The sequence below is a fragment of the Salmo salar genome, chromosome ssa10 (genome assembly GCF_905237065.1).
Source record: "Salmo salar chromosome ssa10, Ssal_v3.1, whole genome shotgun sequence".
NCBI lineage: Eukaryota > Metazoa > Chordata > Actinopteri > Salmoniformes > Salmonidae > Salmo > Salmo salar.
Window position 1 is genome coordinate 43844787 of NC_059451.1, and position 20757 is coordinate 43865543.

A 20757-nucleotide genomic window follows, 5' to 3' on the forward strand; every position below is an offset into this window, starting at 1 on the left:
TGTGATTGTGCTTGTGCATGTACACGTGTGTGTGGGCATCTCACTCTCAACTGCCAAGCACTCTCACTAACCCTTCTCTAACCCTTTGTAAGGGTGGTCATTGAGGTCTCTCTCTCTCAGCATGTGTCTCTCTCCTGCTCTCTCTCTCCCTCAGCTTGTCTCTCTCTCCCTCTCAATCAGCCAGTCTCTCTCTCCTGCTCTCTCTCTCTCTCTCTCTCATTCTCTCTCTCCTGCTCTGTCTCATAATTACATTTCAATTAAATCAAATTCAAGAGGCTTTATTGGCATCGGAAACATATGTTTACATTGCCAAAGCAAGTGAAATAGATAATAAACAAAAGTTCAATAAACAATTAAAAACTAACCTTAAACATTACACTCACAAAAGTTTCAAAAGAATAAAGACATTTCAAATGTCATATTATGTCTATATACAGTGCTGTAACGATGTGCAAATAAAGTACAAAAAGGAAAATAGATAAACATAAATGGTGTTTGTTCTTCACTGGTTGCCCTTTTCTTGTGGCAACAGGTCACAAATCTTGCTGCTGTGGTGGCACACTGTGATATTTCACCCAGTAGATATGGGAGTTTATCAAAATTGGATTTGTTTTCGAATTCTTTGTGGGTCTGTGTAATCTGAGGGAAATATGTGTCTCTTTGGTCATACATTTGGCAGGAGGTTAGTAAGTGCAGCTCAATTTCCACCTCATTTTGTGGGCAGTGTGCAGATAGCCTGTCTTCTTTTGAGAGCCAGGTCTGCCTTTGGCGGCCTTTCTCTATAGCAAGGCTATGCTCACTGAGTCTGTACATAGTCAAAGATTTCCTTAAGTTTGGGTCAGTCACAGTGGTCAGGTATTCTGCCAAAGTGTACTCTTTGTTTAGGGCCAAATAGCATTCTAGTTTGCTCAGTTTTTTTGTTAATTCTTTCCAATGTGTCAAGTAATTATCTTTTTGATTTCTCATGATTTGATTGTGTTGCTGTCCTGGGGCTCTCTCTCTCATTCTCTCTCTCTCTCTCTCCCTGCCTCTCTCTTTCTCTCTCCCTCTCTTTTTTCTCTCTGTCTCTCTCAGCAATGTTCCCTCTACAGATTATTCATCAGATACTGAACCAGCAGCTCCCACTGACTAATAATATATAGTGTACAACCATCAACGTCGGGATATTCACTCCAATCAGGCCTTATTGGCGTTGATAGGGCTATGATACCACATGGTAAATGGGCCAGAGAGAACCAACTGTAGGTATATGGGGTGGCAGGTAGCCTAGTGGTTAGAGCGTTGGGCTAGTAACCGAAAGGTTGCAAGATTGAATCCCCGAGTTGACAAGGTAAAAATCTGTTGTTCTGCCCCTGAACAAGGCAGTTCACCCACTGTTCATAGGCTGTCACTGAAAATTAGAATTTGTTCTTAACTGACTTGCCTAGTTAAATAAAGGTGAAAAAAATCAGTGGGTAAGAAATGGTGGCGATGGGAGTCATTGTATGAAATGGTACAGTTGGTCTCTCTGGGTTTTGAATGGATCTACATTATCACCATAGGAGTTTAGTTAGGAATATAATGGAAGAAAGTGGAGTGTGTGTGTGTGTGTGTGTGTGTGTGTGTGTGTGTGTGTGTGTGTGTGTGTGTGCTCACCACTCGGGGTCGACAGGTGTGATGTCGATACGGGGCGGGGCGCAGAAGGGGAGGAAGGTGGGTCGGACGACCCAGTCATCGTCAGGGGTCCGCGACCTCTCTGCCTGTCGCCACGACAACGGGGGCAGCTGCAGGTTGCCAGAGAACCGTCTGCGTCCCCGCCGTAGGTCGACACCAAGCGTACAGGAGTACTCACTAAGACCACAGTCTGGAGGCCCTTTACTGTCCTAGAGAGAGAAAAAGTACTTTTGATGAAGATGAGATTATATGTTGATTGATATGTCCAGCACACTTACATCTTTCAGATTGACTACTTTGGCCACTAAGGGGAACCAAAGGCCTCGTTTTCAACGGCAGCTGATTTCAGAAGATAGAACAGAGAGAAGCAGCCTGATGTTGAAGAACATCACTCTCTTGTTTTTGAGTTGATGAGAGATCCAACCACAGAAGCAAGCACCCCCCTTTTCCTCACTTGACTTGCTCCAAAACAAGATGTTCTCCAACTGGCATGTACCACTGAGCATGTCTAAGAGGGGGTTTCCCCTGAGTCCCTCTTGTTCCTCCCAGATGAATGGCCTTGCAGTTTTTCTCAATTGGTTTAGTACAAGGTAACATGGTCTCAATAGAATTAACACAACTGTCAAACTTTTATTTTGCAAGACTATTAGAATATTCAGATTTTGTCTCAAACAAACAAAACAAAACACATCCTTGCAAAAAATACTCGAAAACCTTCATAAAAGTTCAACCCTTAGGTGAGTAATCCTGTAGGTCACATGCAAACATCAGGTTCACTAAAAACTGCGAAGATGTATAGCTCAAGACAGTCATTTGAATAGATCGAATACATTGGTATTATAGAAATGAAAGGATCGATGACAATGTCACTGGTCACTAAAAGTTTGTCAGGCATTGGTTTTACTAGGTCTTCTTCGGTGACATACAGTACCAGTCAAAAGTGTGGACACATCTACTCATTCAAGGGTTTTTCTTTATTTTTTACTATTTTCTACAATGTAGAATAATAGTGAAGACATCAAAACTATGAAATAACACATGAAATCATGTAGTAACTAAAAAAGTGTTAAACAAATCAAAATATATTTTATACTTGAGATTTTTCAAAGTAGCCACAATTTGATGACAGCTATGCAAACTTTTGGTATTTTCTCAACCAGCTTCATGAGGTAGTCACCTGGAATGCATTTCAATTAACAGGTGTGCCTTGTTTAAAGTTAATTTATGGAATTTCTTTCCTTAATGCGTTTGAGACAATCAGTTGTGTTGTGACAAGGTAGAGGTGGTATACAGAAGATAGCCCTATTTGGTAAAAGACCAAGTCCATATTATGGCAAGAACACCTCAAATAAGCAAAGAGAAACGACAGTCCATTGTTACTTTAAGACATGAAGGTCAGTCAATCCGGAATATTTAAAGAACTTTTAACGTTTCTTCAAGTGCAGTCGCAAAAACCATCAAGCACAATGATGAAACTGGCTCTCATGAGGCCCGTCACAGGAATGGAAGACCCAGAGTTACCTCTGTTGCAGAGGATAAGTTCATTAGCGTTACCAGCCTCAGAAATTGCAGCCCAAATAAATGCTTCACAGAATTAAAGTAAAAGACACATCTCAACATCAACCTCTCCCATCTCCTCATTGGAAGTAGGTACCCACGTGCCATCTCCATTGGTTATACCCACGTGGGTGACTGAAAGACGAACGAGGTCGGTGGCGGTAATGCACCTAATTTATGAAAGTTGCCAATCGCAATGTAAAGTCAAGAGAAGAAAAGGCCTGGAAGGAGGAGAGATGACCAGAAAAGATTCGGTTGACCGTTTTATGTGAGGATTAGAGGACCTTGTGCATTTCAGGTAAAATAACAACTCAATGTTTATATCCCAGGCAAATTAGCTAGCAACAGCAAGCTAGCTAAATAGGACAAATTAGCTAGCAAGTGCAAGCTAGCAAGCTAAATTGGAATAAATGGCAAATGCTTTCCGACCTGTCCCCAAATTAATATAATTGGGTTGGAAACTTCAAGACTGTTGGACCAGCATTCCTCATGAAGGTGGTTGAGAGAAGAATTTGAAGAATCTCAAATATAAAATATATTTAGATTTGTTTAACACTTTTTTATTACTACATGATTCCATATGTGTTTTTTCATAGTTTTGATGTCTTCACTATTATTCTTCAATGTAGAAAATAGTAAAAATAAAGAAAAACCCTTGAATGAGTAGCTGTGTCCAAACTTTTGACTGGTACTGTATGTAAATCAACAGAAACATTCTCTATGAGAATTTCTCAGACAGTTGGAAACGCAGTGGCTGCTTTCTGAGCTATTTCCTTTGGTTTTTATCGCTGATCACTGATTAGCTGTGAGAGCTGTGAGTGAGAAAATGTTGATGGTTATTAGTATGAGAAAATGAGAATGTAAGAAGATATAAGAGGTGATATGAAATCAATTCCACTACAGTCAATGTAAGAAGATATAAGAGGTGATATGAAATCAACTCCACTCTACTACAGTCAATGTAAGAAGATAAGAGGTTTATACGCTGCACTCTTCAGTTAACTCTTCAGTCAGCAAGCTAACACAGCTTGTGCCCCAATTAGAGACAGATACCTGCATTTATATTGTGTGGCGGATTAATCAGAATTAGTTGGGTAACATAGATAATTAAGATGTTTTATTTGCATAATATGCTTATGTGAGATACTTGTCATATGTGAATGTCTCTGTTAAACCATATGAAGGGATGGCGTGATTAATGGGGAACCAATTACTTGTCTCCACAATGTCTGTGCGCAAGTCACTCCCTCCTTTGGCATTGGGGGAAAGTGTATGGCAGTGTCTGGACCATTGTATGTCCCCTCTGATGTTGCACTTATCTTGGGATAGTGTATGACCTAGAGGCTCACTCCCCTCAGTGAGCTTGTCCAGGAGTGGAGTCAAGAGGGGGTTTACTTGAGATGGGAGTATCTAGAGTTGTCAATTGATTTATGCCATTGGATGAGATGGTGTTTCTGTTCTACACCATACCAGGGAGAGACGGTTCCAGTTTGGAGTAGGAGGACCAGACACTGGTCTATACAATGAAAACTGTTGACAGAGCAGTTGCTGTCTGCTATGTTTTATAGATATCTTTCATACAAAACTTAACCTTGTGACCCATTCTATGTATCTGTGGTTCGTCATGTACGTTGAGAGGGGTGTACTGTATCTTGGCTATAAAAGATCTTTTTACTTTTGTGTAATCACTTTTCAATGGTTCATTAGAGATAGCGCATCATTGAAAGTCAAAGTGGTTTTGCAAAAGCTCTTAATTATTAAAGATGGAGTTAAGTACAACTCTGACTGGTGTGTGAAGTTTGTAACTCTCCTCATTTGGTAATGGAGAAATTAGCCACCACAATTGATAATCCCGTCTTGGAATGCAGGTATGATGCTGTTTCACTGATATACCTGTGTTATTCTGATATGCAGTGCATTCGGAAAGTATTCAGACCCCTTGACTTTTTTACATTTTACAGCCTTATTCTAAAAGGTATTAAACCAATGTTTTTCCTCATCAATCTACACACAAAACCCAATAACAACAAAGCAAAAATAGGTTTTTAGAAATGTGTGCAAACCTATTTAAAATAAAAAACAGAAATACCTTATTTACAATGTGAAAGAAAGATAATAGCACATTTTCCAAATGAAAAAAATATGTATTGATTGCGCATGTCTTCACACCCCAGAGTTAATACTTGATGGAAGCACCTTTGGCAGCCATTACAGCTGTAAATCATTTTTATACAATTCTACCAACTTTGTACAACTCTTACAGTGCATTCCATTCGGAAAGGATTCAGACCCCTTGACTTGTTCTGAATTTTGTTACAGCCCTATTCTAAAATGGATTAAATTGCTTTTTTCTCTCATCAATCTACACACAATACCCCATAATGACAAAGAAAAAACACGTCATTATTACATTTACATAAGTATTCAGACCCTTTACTCAGTACTTTGTTGAAGCACCTTTGGCAGCGAATACAGCCTTGACTCTTCTTGGGTATGACACTACAAGCTTGGCACTTTCTCCCATTCTTCTCTGCAGATCCTCTCAAGCTTTGTCAGGTTGGATGGGGAGTGTCGATGGACAGCTATTTTCAGGTCTCTCCAGAGATGTTTGATCGGGTTCTTGTTCTGGCTCTATCTGGGCCACTCAAGGGCATTCAGAGACCTGTCCCAAAGTCACTCCTGCATTGTCTTGGCTGTGTGCTTAGGGTCGTTGTCCTGTTGGAAGGTGAACCTTCGCCCCAGTCTGTGGTCCTGAAAGCTCTGGAGCAGGTTTTCATCAAGGATCTCGCTGTACTTTGCTCCATTCATCTTTCCCTTGATCCTGACTAGTCTCTCTGTCCCTGCCGCTGAAAAACATCCCCATAGCATGATGTTGCCACCATCATGCTTCACCGTAGGGATGGTATTGGCCAGGTGATGAGAGGTGCCTGATTTCCTCCAGACGTGACGCTTGGCATTCAGGCCAAAGAGTTCAATCTTGGTTTCACCAGATCAGATAATCTTGTTTCTCATGGTCAGAGTCCTTTCGTTGACTTTTGGCAAACTGCAAGCGGGCTGTCATGTGCCTTTTACTGAGAAGTGGCTTCCGTCTGGCCACTGTACCATAAAGACCTGATTGGTGGAGTGCTGCAGAAATGGTTCTCCTTCTGGAAGGTTCTCCCATCTCCACAGGGGAACTCTAGAGCTCTGTCAGAGTGACCATCGGGTTCTTGGTCACCTCCCTGACCAAGGCCCTTCTCCCCCGATTGCTCAGTTTGGCCGGGTGACAAGCTCTAGGAAGAGTCCAAACTTCCTCCATTCTTGGGGACCTTCACTGCTGCAGAAATATTATGGTACCCTTCCCCAGATATGTACCTCGACACAATCCCGTCTCAGAGCTCTACGGACAATTTCTTCGACCTCATGGCTTGGTTTTTGCTCTGACATGCAATGTCAACTGTGGGTCCTTATATAGACAGGTGTGCCTTTCCAAATCATGTCCAATCAATTGAAATGACCACAGGTGTACTCCAATGAAGTTGTAGAAACATCTCAAGGATGATCAAAGATCAACAGGATGCACCTGAGCTGAATTTCGAGTAGCAAATGGTCTGAATACTTATGTAAATCAAAGAAGGTATTTTTCATTTTTAATACACTTGCAAAAATGTCTAAAAACCTGATTCACTTCGTCATTATGGGGTATTGTGTGTAGATTGATGAGGATAAAAAATTAAATAAAAATTTGAATAAGGTTGTAACGTAACAAAATGTGGAAAAAGTGAAAGGGTCTGAATACTTTCCGAATGCACTGTAAATGTAAGGGATAAACACTGACGATTTGTACATTATCTGAAAATAATGGACGACTTAGTACTGCCCAAGTTTATTAGTTCCAGATAATGTACAGAGTGGAGGCATTTATCCCACTTAAACCACAGTTGCCAAAGAAAAGAAGCAAACATTTACAGGTAAAAATGATGTTTTTACATTGAGATTTTAATTTTGATAAGTAAATTCATACTATTTCATACTTCCACTAAACCTGGTTGATTCTCGCAATGTCTTGTCTTGCATGCCTTGCAAATTCACCAAGTAGCCCAAAGTTTGCCTCTTCCTCTCTGGTTTTATTTGAATTACACCTTTCCCAGTCCTTTATAGCCTATCGGCTATAACACGGATAGCTGCACGGTGATTTTGATTAAGTGGGTTAGGGATTTTTCTTAGCGTTAACAATCCCAACTTTGTTTAAACCTTTTAGTGTTTAAATGTTCACACACCTAGTGGGAAGCATTGGAGTCAACATGGGCCAGCATCCCTGTGGAACACTTTCGACACATTATGGAGTCCATGCCCTGACGAATTGAGGCTGTTCTGAGGGCAAAAGGGGGTACAACTCCGTGTTATACTGATATATACCTGTGCTAGTGCATCTAGGGCTGTGTTATACTGATATATACCTGTGCTAGTGCATCTAGGGCTGTGTTATACTGATATACCTGTGCTAGGTATAACCATGGACTGCGAGGACAATTGGGACAAATCCAGCTGCATGAAGCCCCAGTGCCCCTGGAAGTTTCCCCCGTGTGGCGACGGAAGATGCATCCCCCTCACCTGGAATTGTGATGGAGACGCTGACTGTGAGGACAGGTCTGATGAGGCCAACACCTGGAAGTGTGATGGAGACGCTGACTGTGAGGACAGGTCTGATGAGGCCAACACCTGGAAGTGTGATGGAGACGCTGACTGTGAGGACAGGTCTGATGAGGCCAACACATGGAAGTGTGATGTCAATGTAACGAGTGCGCTGAGTGTCAGGAAGCAAGTTCAGGGAGTGACTGTCTTAATAAATAAAATAAACAATGAACACGTAACACAAACAATGCACCAACATGAAAACAGAGTCAATAACACCTGAGGAAAGAACCAAGGGGAGTGACAGATATAGGGAAGATAATCAAGGAGGTGATGGAGTCCAGGTGAGTGTCATGAGGTGCAGGTGCGCGAGACGATGGTGACAGGTGTGCGGGATAATCAGCAGCCTGATGACCTATAGGCCGGAGACGGAGTATACGTGATAGTTAATGCATGTGTGCTGTGTTATACACATAAGCAATCATGCCCAAGAAATGTGAAATATGTATACTGTATAGCGAGGCATACTTTTTGAATTCTTCTGTTCCCCTGTAATCAGGGATTGAGACCTGGGTGTTTGTTTCTCCTCAGATACACCAGCCAGCTCAGTCAGCCTTGTGAATGGGACCAGCTCCTGCTCTGGAATAGTGGAGGAGAATGAGCGGCAGTATTTAGTCATGGCTGGGGCATGAAAGATGCAAAGATGTTGTGTAGAGAGCTGGGCTGTGGGAATGCTGTAGATACACGTTACAATTCTCCATTTGGAGAGAGATGCAAGGAAAAGGGGTTTATTTGTAACGTTAAGCAGTTTAGTTGTTCAGACATTGAGTCTACTCTCAAGGAGTGTCGAGTCAGCTCTGCCGAGTTTGGTTCTTTTGGTTACAATACCATTGACATTGTGGTCTGTTCAGACTCCTTGAGGCTCGTGGATGGAGCTGGTCTCTGCTCTGGGAGACTGGAGGTGAAATCCAATCAGTGCTGGCCCTCAGTGTGTAAAGTTGACTTTGACTGGCAGGATGCAGAGGTAGTCTGTCGGGAGCTTGGCTGTGGGGCTCCTGCAGCGCTACAGCAGGGGCTCTATGGAGAAGGTGAGGTTCCAACCTGGGCTGAAGAGTTCCAATGTAAAGGCAATGAGTCCCTTCTCCTGCACTGTAACACTTCAGCCAGAGAAGAGCAGACCTGCCTCCCTGGTAACGCTGTTGGACTGAACTGCTCAGAGCCTGATGATCTGAGGCTGGTGGGAGGAGGCAGTCACTGTGTAGGTAGACTGGAAGAGTACAAGATAGGAGAGTGGGAAAATTTGAGACATTTGGTTATCCATGAAGGAAGCAGCTGTAGTATGTTCACAGCTAGGGTGTGGCTCCGCTTATTCAATTGTAAATTAGCCTGAAGATACATCTGATTTAAAGATGGCTGTAAACCCAGTTACCTGCGTTGGCTCAGAGTCCGCACTCAGGGAGTGTGTTACATGGTCTTTGGTTGCAATATATACAGCAGATCTCCTGCTCCAGCTTAATATCTCTCTCAATGTCTCAATGGGAGGGGTCTCCAGGTGACACCAGGGGCCAGATGTGTTCAGGGGTCACAGCTTCCCCATCACCTGCTCCACTCAGCCACAGTACCCAGGAGGATTCATTCCTCCTCTCGTTCACTGGCTCCAACAGAACCCAGACCAAGTCAGCTGTCAATCACTCTGTTGTCTTCCTCTTCCCCACTGCAGATGACTCAGAGTCCCACCAATGGAACTACATCTGTGTTAATGCAATTTATGTTTTCTCTCATAACTTCTCCACAGAGCTCCTCAGAGAGCTCCTGTCCCTCACTGTCACAGGTAACTGAGAACCAACCAGGCTTTTAACTTTGACAGACTTTGAGAAATATTCCACAGAGGAATCTGATGATAATCAATCCCCTTAGCAAAAGTTTTTCTGTTCCAGCCTCTCCTCTGACAGCCTTCATCATCAGACACGTCTTAGTGCTGCTGACGTTCTTGACGACCATCATGGCCAGCTATCTGTATTTCAAGACCACCAAGAGGCAGAGGACAAATAAGGGAGAGAGTGTGGAGCTGGTGTCTCTGCAGGAGAGACCTGAGGCCAGGCCGAGAGAAGGAGAGGAGAGGAGAGGAGAGGAGAGGAGAGGAGAGGAGAGGAGAGGAGAGGAGAGGACAGAGGAGAGGACAGAGGAGAGGAAAGAGGAGAGGACAGAGGAGAGGACAGAGGAGAGGAGGACAGAGGAGGTAGTAGGGGAGGGGGAGGGGGCTATCTATATGAGCTAATCAACAGATGATCTATATATCTTTCATGGATACATTTGGTTAATCTGAAATGAAAGCAATAATACATTTTGCAGTGTATTTGAGCTAGTTTGCTAAATAAAACTCTGGAAGGTGTTAACAACAACTGTTTTTTGAGAGCATGTGTGCTCCCCACACTGAGCCAAACCAATAGAGAAACTGTATCAAGCCAGTTCAGCTTGTAATAAATCATTTCCCTTTGCAAATTGATTGAGAAGATAACATTGAGGTTGTCAGTCAGTCAGTCAATCACTCCTAACAGCTTTCTCTGTTCAGTCATCTTATCTGCCATATCTCTTCAGACACGCTGGTGTAGATCCTTCTGCTTAACTGACTGACTTAATGTGTCTTGAATTGAGTGCTGTGTGGTGAGTGATTGGAGGGCATAAATAAAGCTGTTAACGCTGAGAAATTAGGTTTAATTTATTGTCACTGACTGAGAGAGAGCTGGAATAAATCAGTGTGCGTGTGTGTGTGTGCCTGTCACTGACATGTTATATTAGACGATACTCAATCTGCATGTATAAATATTATAGACAGTAGGATAGCTTCTACGGCCTTGCGTGCCTGTTGGCACAACTACATTCATGTCATGCCATTGACACTACATTCCTCTAGGTAAACATCATGGGCAAGTCTTTTAAGACATGTTCAGAGAGAGAGAGAGAGAGAGATATTTCTGAGAAGTGAGTGGGTACCGCAGTCCCAGCCCTAGCTCTAGGAAACAGTGCAGAGCAGTATCTCTGGCCTTGCTACAGTAAAAGCTTGCATGTCAATGCCATTCTTTTTTCGGTCTTTGTTGAAACTGAAACGGCATTCTAAAGCATAAAAGGTACCATAGGAACTAACCCTCTGAGAGAGCACAGGAATAGAGCTTTATAGGCTCTCCACAATACCACGGCTCTGAGAAGCTCTGGAGGCTCTGCATGTGCAGTAGGGGGGGAAGGAGGGAGGAGGAGGATGAGGGGGTGGGAGGTAGGGGGAGGATGAGGGGGTGGGAGGGAGGGGGAGGATGAGGGGGTAGGAGGGAGGGGGAGGATGAGCGAGTAGGGGTAAGTGGAAGGGGGAGGGAGGGTTTGTATGTAATGGAGAAAAAAACACTTAACTACCACAGCAGGGTCCTTCAGAAGGATTAGAGATATGGGGAGATGGAGGGAGAGAAAGGTGGAGATTTAAGCAATAAGGCACGAGGGGGGTGTGGTATAAGGCCTGTATAACACGGCTAAGGGCTGTTCGTAAGCATGACACAACAGGGAGTGCCTGAACACAGCCCTTAGCCGTGGTATATTGGCCATATATCACAAACCTCCGAGGTGCCTTATTGCTATTATAAATGGGTTACCAACCTAATTAGAGCAGTCAAAATAAATGTTTTGTCATACGCGTGGTATATGTTGTGCTATACCGCGGCTGTCAGCCAATCAGCATTCAGGGCTCGAACCATCCAGTTTATAAATATGGATAAACCACTTCTCCATTGTTTTTGGCTCTATAACAAAGAACAAACAGCAAAAACATATAAATGATCAAATACAAATCTTAGAATCAACTACTAAAGACTAACAGAACCCACTGGATTCTCCAATTACAATGAATAAACTACAAGACAAAATACAAACCTTCTAAACCAAAAAGGCTTGTGGTGTTGATGGTATCCTCAATGAAATGATAAAATATACAGACCACAAATTCCAATTGGCTGTACTTAACCTCTTTAACATCATCCTCAGCTCTGGGATCTTCCCCAATATTTGGAACCAAGGACTGATCACCCCAATACACAAAAGTGGAGACAAATTTCACCTCAATAACTATTGTGGGATACGCGTCAACAGCAACATTGGGAAAATCTTCTGCATTATCATTAACAGCAGACTTGTACATTTCGTCAACGAAAACAATGTACTGAGCAAATGTCAAATTGGCTTTTTACCAAATTACTGTACGACAGACCACGTATTCACCCTGCACACCTTAATTGACAAACAAACAAAAGCAAAGTCTTCTCATGCTTTGTTGATATAATAAACAACAACTTTTGACTAAGTTTGCCATGAGGTTCTGCTATACAAATTGATGGAAAGCGGTGTTGGGGGAAACACATATGACGTTATAAAATCCATGTAAACAATCAACAAGTGTGCGGTAAAAATAGGCAAAAAACACAAATATTTCTGTCTATAGGGCTGTGAGGTGAGACAGGTATGCAGCTTGAGCCCCACCCTCTTCAACATATATATCAACGAATTGGTGATGGCACTAGAACAGTCTGCAGCACTCGGCCTCACCCTACTAGAATCTGAAGTTAAATGTCTACTGTTTGCTGATGATCTGGTGCTTCTGTCCCCAACCAAGGAGGTTCTACAGCAGCACCTAGATCTTCTGCACAGATTATGTCAGACCTGGGCCCTGACAGTGAATCTCAGTAAGACAAAAACAAGGGTGTCCCAAAAAAGGTTCAGCTGCCAGGACCACAAATACAAACTCCATCTAGACACCGTTGCCCTAGAGCACACAAAAAACTATACATACCTTGGTCTAAACATCAGCGCCACAGGTAACTTCCACAAAGCTGTGAATGAGCTGAGAGACAAGGCAAGAAGGGCCTTCTACCCCATCAAAAGGAACAGAAAATTCAACATACCAATTAGGATCTGGCTAAAAATACTTTAATCAGTTATAGAACCAATTGCCCTTTATAGTTGTGAAGTCTGGGGTCAGCTCACCAACCAATAATTCACAAAATGGGGCAAACACCCAAAGTATCCTCTGTGTACAACGTAAAACACCAAATAATGCATGCAGAGCAGAATTAGGCCGATACCCGCTCATTATCAAAATCCAGAAAATAAACGTTAAATTCTACAACCACCTAAAAGGAAGCGATTTTAAAACCTTCCATAACAAAGACATCACCTACATATAGATTGACCTAGAGAAGAGTCCCCCAAGAAAGCTGGTCCTGGGGCTCTGTTTACAAATACAAACAGATCCCACAGAGCCCCAGAACAGGAACACAATTAGACCAAACCAAATCATGAGAAAACAAAAAGATAATTACTTGACACATTGGAAAGAATTAACAAAAAACAGCAAACTAGAATGCTATTTGGCCCTAAACAAAGAGTACACTTTGGCAGAATACCTGACCACTGTGACTGACCCAAACTTAAGGAAAGCGCTGACTATGTACAGACTCAGTGAGCATAGCCTTGCTATTAAGTGTCATGGGCGTCGTAAGGATTGGACCAAGTCGCAGCGGGTAAAGTGCTCATCTTCTTAATTTATTAAAGAAAACACACACAAAAATAAACAGACGACGAAAACAGTTCCGTAAGGCAACACAGGCTATACAGAAAATAACCACAGACAAAACACAAGTGAAAACAAACCCAACTAAATATGGCCTCCAATTAGAGACAACGACAACCAGCTGCCTCTAATTGGAGGTCATTGCCAAAAACCCAACATAGAAATAGAAAACTAGATAAACACATAGAACATAAACCAAAAACACACAAAACAAACACCCCCTGCCACACCCTGACCAAACTACAATGACAAATAACCCCTTTTACTGGTCAGGACGTGACATTAAGAGAGGCCGCCGTAGGCAGACCTGGCTCTTACACTGCCCACAAAATGAGGTGGAAACTGAGCTGCACTTCCTAACCTCGTGCCAAATGTATGACCATATTAGAGACACATATTTCCCTCAGATTACACAGACCCACAAAGAATTCTAAAAACAAATCCAATTTTGATAAACTCCCATATCTATTGAGTAAAATACCACAGTGTGCCACCACAACAGCAAGATCTGTGAGAAAGGCAACCAGTGAAGAACAAACACCATTGTAAATACAACCCATATTTATCTTTATTCCTTTTGTACTTTAACTATTTGCACATCGTTACAACACTATATATAGCCATAATATGACATTTGAAATGTCTCCATTCCTTTGAAACTTTTGTGAGTGTAATGTTTTCTGTTCATTTTTTATTGTTTATTATCTATTTCACTTGCTTTGGCAATGTAAACATATGGTAGAGAGAGAGAGAGAGAGAGAGAGAGAGAGAGAGAGAGAGAGAGAGACAGACAGAGAGAGACAGAGAGAGACAGAGACAGAGACAGAGAGAGAGATCACTTACGTCCTCAGTGACACAAAGTGTTGGTAGAGAATAGGGGAATAATGAAGAATGGGAGAGATGACCGACCACTGGAGCTCCAGCCTTTCCAGTAAGATAATAGACTAGCAGGGAGAGAGGCCAGAGAGACGGAGTGGAAGGCCGGAGAGACGGAGTGGAAGGCCAGAGAGACGGAGTGGAAGGCCAGAGAGACGGAGTGGAAGGCCAGAGAGACGGAGTGGAAGGCCGGAGAGACGGAGTGGAAGGCCGGAGAGACGGAGTGGAAGGCCAGAGAGACGGAGTGGAAGGCCAGAGTGACGGAGTGGAAGGCCAGAGAGACGGAGTGGAAGGCCAGAGAGACGGAGTGGAAGGCCAGAGAGACGGAGTGGAACGCTAGAGAGTTAGAGTGGAGGCTAGATAGATGGAGTGGAATGCTAGAGAAATGGAGTGGAAGGCCAGAGAAATGGAGTGGAACGCTAGAGAAATGGAGAGGAACGCTAGAGAAATGGAGAGGAACGCTAGAGAAATGGAGAGGAACGCTAGACAAATGGAGTGGAAGGCTAGAGAGGGCTAGAGAGATGGAGTGGAAGGCCAGAGAGATGGAGTGGAAGGCCAGAGAGATGGAGTGGAAGGCCAGATAGATGGAGTGGAAGACCAGATAGATGGAGTGGAATGCTAGAGAAATGGAGTGGAAGGCCAGAGAGATGGAGTGGAAGGCCAGAGAGATGGAGTGGAAGGCCAGAGAGATGGAGTGGAAGGCCAGAGAGATGGAGTGGAAGGCCAGAGAGATGGAGTGGAAGGCTAGAGAGATGGAGTGGAACGCTAGAGAAATGGCGTGGTAGGCTAGATAGACGGCGTGGTAGGCTAGATAGATGGCGTGGTAGGCTAGATAGATGGCGTGGAACGCCTGAGAGATGGAGTGGAAGGCCAGAGAGATGGAGTGGAAGGCCAGAGAGATGGAGTGGAAGGCCAGAGAGATGGAGTGGAAGGCCAGAGAGATGGAGTGGAAGACCAGAGAGATGGAGTGGAACGCTAGAGAAATGGAGTGGAACGCTAGAGAAATGGAGTGGAACGCTAGAGAAGTGGAGTGGAGGGCTAGAGAGATGGAGTGGAGGGCTAGAGAGATGGAGTGGAAGGCCAGAGAGATGGAGTGGAACACTAGAGAAATGGAGTGGAACGCTGGAGAGATGGAGTGGAAGGCCAGAGAGATGGAGTGGAAGACTAGATAGATGGAGTGGAAGACTAGAGAGATGGAGTGGAAGGCCAGAGAGATGGAGTGGAAGGCCAGAGAGATGGAGAGGAAGGCTAGATAGATGGAGAGGAAGGCTAGATATATGGAGAGGAAGGCTAGATATATGGAGTGGAGGCTAGATATATGGAGTGGAGGCTAGATAGATGGAGTGGAGATTAGATAGATGGAGTGGAGGCTAGATAGATGGAGTGGAGGCTAGATAGATGGAGTGGAGGCTAGATAGATGGAGTGGAGGCTAGATAGATGGAGTGCCAAAGGCAAAGGAAAAGAAAAACGAGAGATGGACGGATGAGATGAAGACAGAAGATATTATAGAGTGACAACACGCCTGTGATGGAGAGATAGAAAAAGAGAGAGAAAGTGAGAACAGAACAGAGCAAAACACAATCTCCTATCAACCTAGTCTTATCTGAATCGATGTGAAGCTTGTGGAGCAGATAGGAGGGAGGGAAGCTACACTACAGTACTGTACGTGGGCAACTGTGCTAGTTCACCCACTCTGCCCATCACTCTGTCAACAGCAGAATATATCCACAGGCAGTCAGCGAAACACAAACACATGTATATATATGGATACGCATACAAATGCACAGACATACTATAAAACACAGGTCTGGACTTGACAGACACATGAGAATAGTCCTATACCTAAAGGCAATGTGACCAACCCTTATCTGTATGTTAGACACACTGTACTTAAGAAAATACACAGCTCTAATTGCCGTTCTTATTTTATTTTGTATTTTTATTGGGTGCAATTGTGAACAATAGCCATAATAATCATAACAGACATCAGTATATCCAATTGGTACAATCACTTGTTCACAACTGCAGCTAAAGGGCTAATTTCTATGAACTGTGACTCTTAGTAAGGCTCTGCTAAACCTGCTTTCAGGAGCAAGACAAACTAGCATGTGAATCAAGAGGAAATTAAGCCTCAGCAGAGAGAGAGAGAGAGATTTGATCTTGTAAACTTCTGGCCCTTCTTTTGTATACTTCTGGCCCTTCTTTGGACACTGTGTTAACTAACCTCCAGACGAGCTTCAATGCCATACAACACTCCTTCCGTGGCCTCCAACTGCTCTTAAATGCAAGTAAAACTAAATGCATGCTCTTCAACCGATCGCTGCCCACACCTGCCCGCCCGTCTAGCATCACTACTCTGGACGGTTCTGACTTAGAATATGTGGACAACTACAAATACCTAGGTGTCTGGTTAGACTGTAAACTCTCCTTCCAGACTCACATTAAGCATCTCCAATCCAAAATTAAATCTAGAATTGGCTACCTATTTCACAACAAAGCATCCTTCACTCATGCTGCCAAACATACCTTCGTAAAACTGACTATCCTACCGATCCTCAACTTCGGCGGTGTCATTTACAAAATAGCCTCCAACACTCTACTCAGCAAATTGGATGCAGTCTATCACAGTGCCATGTGTTTTGTCACCAAAGTCCCATATACTACCAACCACTGTGACCTGTATGTTCTCGTTGGCTGGCCCTGGCTTCATATTCGTCGCCAAACCCACTGGCTCCAGGTCATCTATTAGTCTATGCTAGGTTAAGCCCCGTCTTCTCAGCTCACTGGTCACCATAGCAGCACCCACTCGTAGCACGCGCTCCAGCAGGTATATTTCACTGGTCACCCCAAAAGCCAATTCCTCCTTCGGCCATATTTCCTTCAAGTTCTCTGCTGCCAATGACTGGAACGAACTGGAAAAATCACTGAAGCTGGACACTCATATCTTCCTCACTAACTTTAAGCATCAGCTGTCAGAGCAGCTTACAGATCATTGCACCTGTACATAGCCCATCTGTAAATCGCCCACCCAACTACCTCATCCCCATATTGTTATTTTTTTTCTTTCTCCTTTGCACCCCAGTATCTCTACTTGCACATTCAATCTTACTTCAAAGAACATGAGCCCCAGGACAATGCCTCAGGACTACCTGGCCTGATGACTCCTGGCTCTATCCGTCCCTAGTCCACCAGGTCGTGCTGCTGATCCAGTTTCTGCTGTTTTGCCTGTGGCAATGGAACCCTGACCTGCATTGCTTGCTGTTTGGGGTTTTAGGCTTGGTTTCTGTATAAGCACTTTGTGACATCTGCTGATGTAAAAAGGGCTTTATAAATAAATTGTATATTGACTTCATTTGTACACACTGTATATAGACTTTTCTAGTGTGTTATTGACTGTACGTTTGCTTATTCCATGTGTAACTCTGTGTTGTTTGTGTCGCTTTGCTTTGCTTTTCTTTATCTTGGCCAGGTTGCAGTTGTAAATGAGAACTTGTTCTAAACTGGCCTACCTGGTTAAATAAAGGTGAAATAAAAAAATGTAAATCTAAATGAGATGTCGGGTACTATATTTATTGAATATTATATGAATCCTATAAATTGAAATGGCCAATTTGGTTGCAATCAATTAACTTAATTTCTCAGAGTTCAAATAATCTTTCTACAAAATTATGTTTCAGGAATGCTAATCTATCTGTTTCTAATTACAGAAAAGATTTCAGAACAATCTGAGATGATGGGCGTCACCCTCTTTCTGGGTCATTTTGAGGTGGAACAACTCATTAGTCACACACACTGCTCTGCTCACACTCACCTGCCAGGGTAATTAACACAAACACACACACTGCTCTGCTCACACTCACCTGTCTGGGTAATTAACACACACTGCTCTGCTCACACTCACCTGTCTGGGTAATTAACACACACACACTGCTCTGCTCACACTCACCTGTCTGAGTAATTAACACACACTGCTCTGCTCACACTCACCTGTCTGGGTAATTAACACACACACACACACACACACTGCTCTGCTCACACTCACCTGTCTGGGTAATTAACACACACACTGCTCTGCTCACACTCACCTGTCAGGGTAATTAACACACACACACTGCTCTGCTCACACTCACCTGTCTGGGTAATTAACACACACTGCTCTGCTCACACTCACCTGTCTGGGTAATTAACACACACTGCTCTGCTCACACTCACCTGTCAGGGTAATTAACACACACTGCTCTGCTCACACTCACCTGTCTGGGTAATTAACACACACTGCTCTGCTCACACTCACCTGTCTGGGTAATTAACACACACTGCTCTGCTCACACTCACCTGTCAGGGTAATTAACACACACTGCTCTGCTCACACTCACCTGTCTGGGTAATTAACACACACTCCTCTGCTCACACTCACCTGTCTGTGTATTTAACACACACTGCTCTGCTCACACTCACCTGTCTGGGTAATTAACACACACTGCTCTGCTCACACTCACCTGTCAGGGTAATTAACACACACTCCTCTGCTCACACTCACCTGTCTGTGTAATTAACACACACTGCTCTGCTCACACTCACTGTCTGGGTAATTAACACACACTGCTCTGCTCACACTCACCTGTCAGGGTAATTGACACACACTGCTCTGCTCACACTAGTTCTGCTGGCTAGAACTGATGAGGACACTGAGAGACAGGGTGATGTTGCTCCCGAGTGGCGCAGTGGTCTAAGACACTGCATCTCAGGGCAATAGGTGTCACTATAGTCAGTCACTGGTTTGATTCCAGGCTGTATCACATCTGGCTGTGATTGGGAGTCCCATTGGGCAAAATTGGCCCAGCATCATCTGGGTTTGGCCGGGGTAGGCCGTTATTGTAAATAAGAATTTGTTCTTAACTGACTTGCCTACAGTGAGGGAAAAAAGTATTTGATCCCCTGCTGATTTTGTACATTTGCCCACTGACAAAGAAAGGATCAGTCTATAATTTTAATGGTAGGTTTATTTCAACAGTGAGAGACAGAATAACAACAAAAAAATCCAGAAAAACACGTCAAAAATGTTATAAATTGATTTGCATTTTAATGAGGGAAATAAGTATTTGACCCCTCTGCAAAACATGACTTAGTACTTGGTGGCAAAACCCTTGTTGGCAATAACAGAGGTCATACGTTTTTTGTAGTTGGCACACATCTCAGGAGGGATTTTGTCCCACTCCTCTTTGCAGATCTTCTCCAAGTCATTAAGGTTTCGAGGCTGACGTTTGGCAACTCGAACCTTCAGCTCCCTCCACAGATTTTCTATGGGATTAAGGTCTGGAGACTGGCTAGGCCACTCCAGGACCTTAACCTGTTGGGTCTAGGGGGCAGCATTTGCACGTCTGGATAAAAAAAATGTACCCGATTTAATCTGGTTACTAATCCTACCCAGTAACTAGAATATGCATATACTTATTATATATGGATAGAAAACACTCTAAAGTTTCCAAAACTGTTTGAATGGTGTCTGTGAGTATAACAGAACTCATTTGGCAGGCAAAACCCTGAGACATTTTCTGACAGGAAGTGGATACCTGATGTGTTGTATTGACTTTAAACCTATCCCATTGAAAAACACAGGGGTTTAGGAATATTTTGGCACTTCCTATTGCTTCCACTAGATGTCACCAGCCTTTACAAAGTGTTTTGAGTCTTCTGGAGGGAGATCTGACCGAACAAGAGCCATGGAACGATGATGTCCCATTAGACACCTGGCGCGCTAGTTCATGTTGGGTACCCTCGTTCCAATACGTTATAAAAGAGTATGCATTCGTCCACCTTGAATATTATTCATGTTCTGGTTAAAAAAGGCCCTAATGATTTATGCTATACAACGTTTGACATGTTTGAACGAACGGAAATATATTTTTTCCCCTCGTTCATGACGAGAAGTCCGGCTGGCTTACATCATGTGCTAACGAGACGGAGATTTTTGGACATAAATGATGAGCTTTTTTGAACAAAACTACATTCGTTATGGACCTGTGATACCTGGAAGTGACATCTGATGAAGAGAATCAAAGGTAATGGATTATTTACATAGTATTTTCGATTTTAGATCTCCCCAACATGACGTCTAGTCTGTATCGCAACGCGTATTTTTCTGGGCGCAGTGCTCAGATTATTGCAAAGTGTGATTTCCCAGTAAGGTTATTTTTAAATCTGGCAAGTTGATTGCGTTCAAGAGATGTAAATCTATAATTCTTTAAATGACAATATAATATTTTACCAATGTTTTCTAATTTTAATTATTTAATTTGTTACGCTGACTTGACTGCCGGTTATTGGAGGGAAACGATTTCCTCAACATCAATGCCATAGTAAAACGCTGTTTTTGGATATAAATATGAACTTGATAGAACTAAAAATGCATGCATTGTCTAACATAATGTCCTAGGAGTGTCATCTG

The 20757-nt window shown here is 43.2% G+C and overlaps 1 protein-coding gene across 2 annotated transcripts in view; it reads right to left on the reverse strand.

The window, feature by feature from the left end:
* pde4ba (phosphodiesterase 4B, cAMP-specific a) overlaps positions 1-20757 on the reverse strand; it is a 336700-nt gene that overhangs the window by 229455 nt on the left and 86488 nt on the right. For both annotated transcript variants that reach the window (XM_014123403.2, XM_045687797.1), the window contains exon 3: positions 1636-1862. In XM_014123403.2, coding sequence (XP_013978878.1) covers positions 1636-1862 — 227 coding nt within the window. The remainder of the gene's footprint in view (positions 1-1635; positions 1863-20757) is intronic.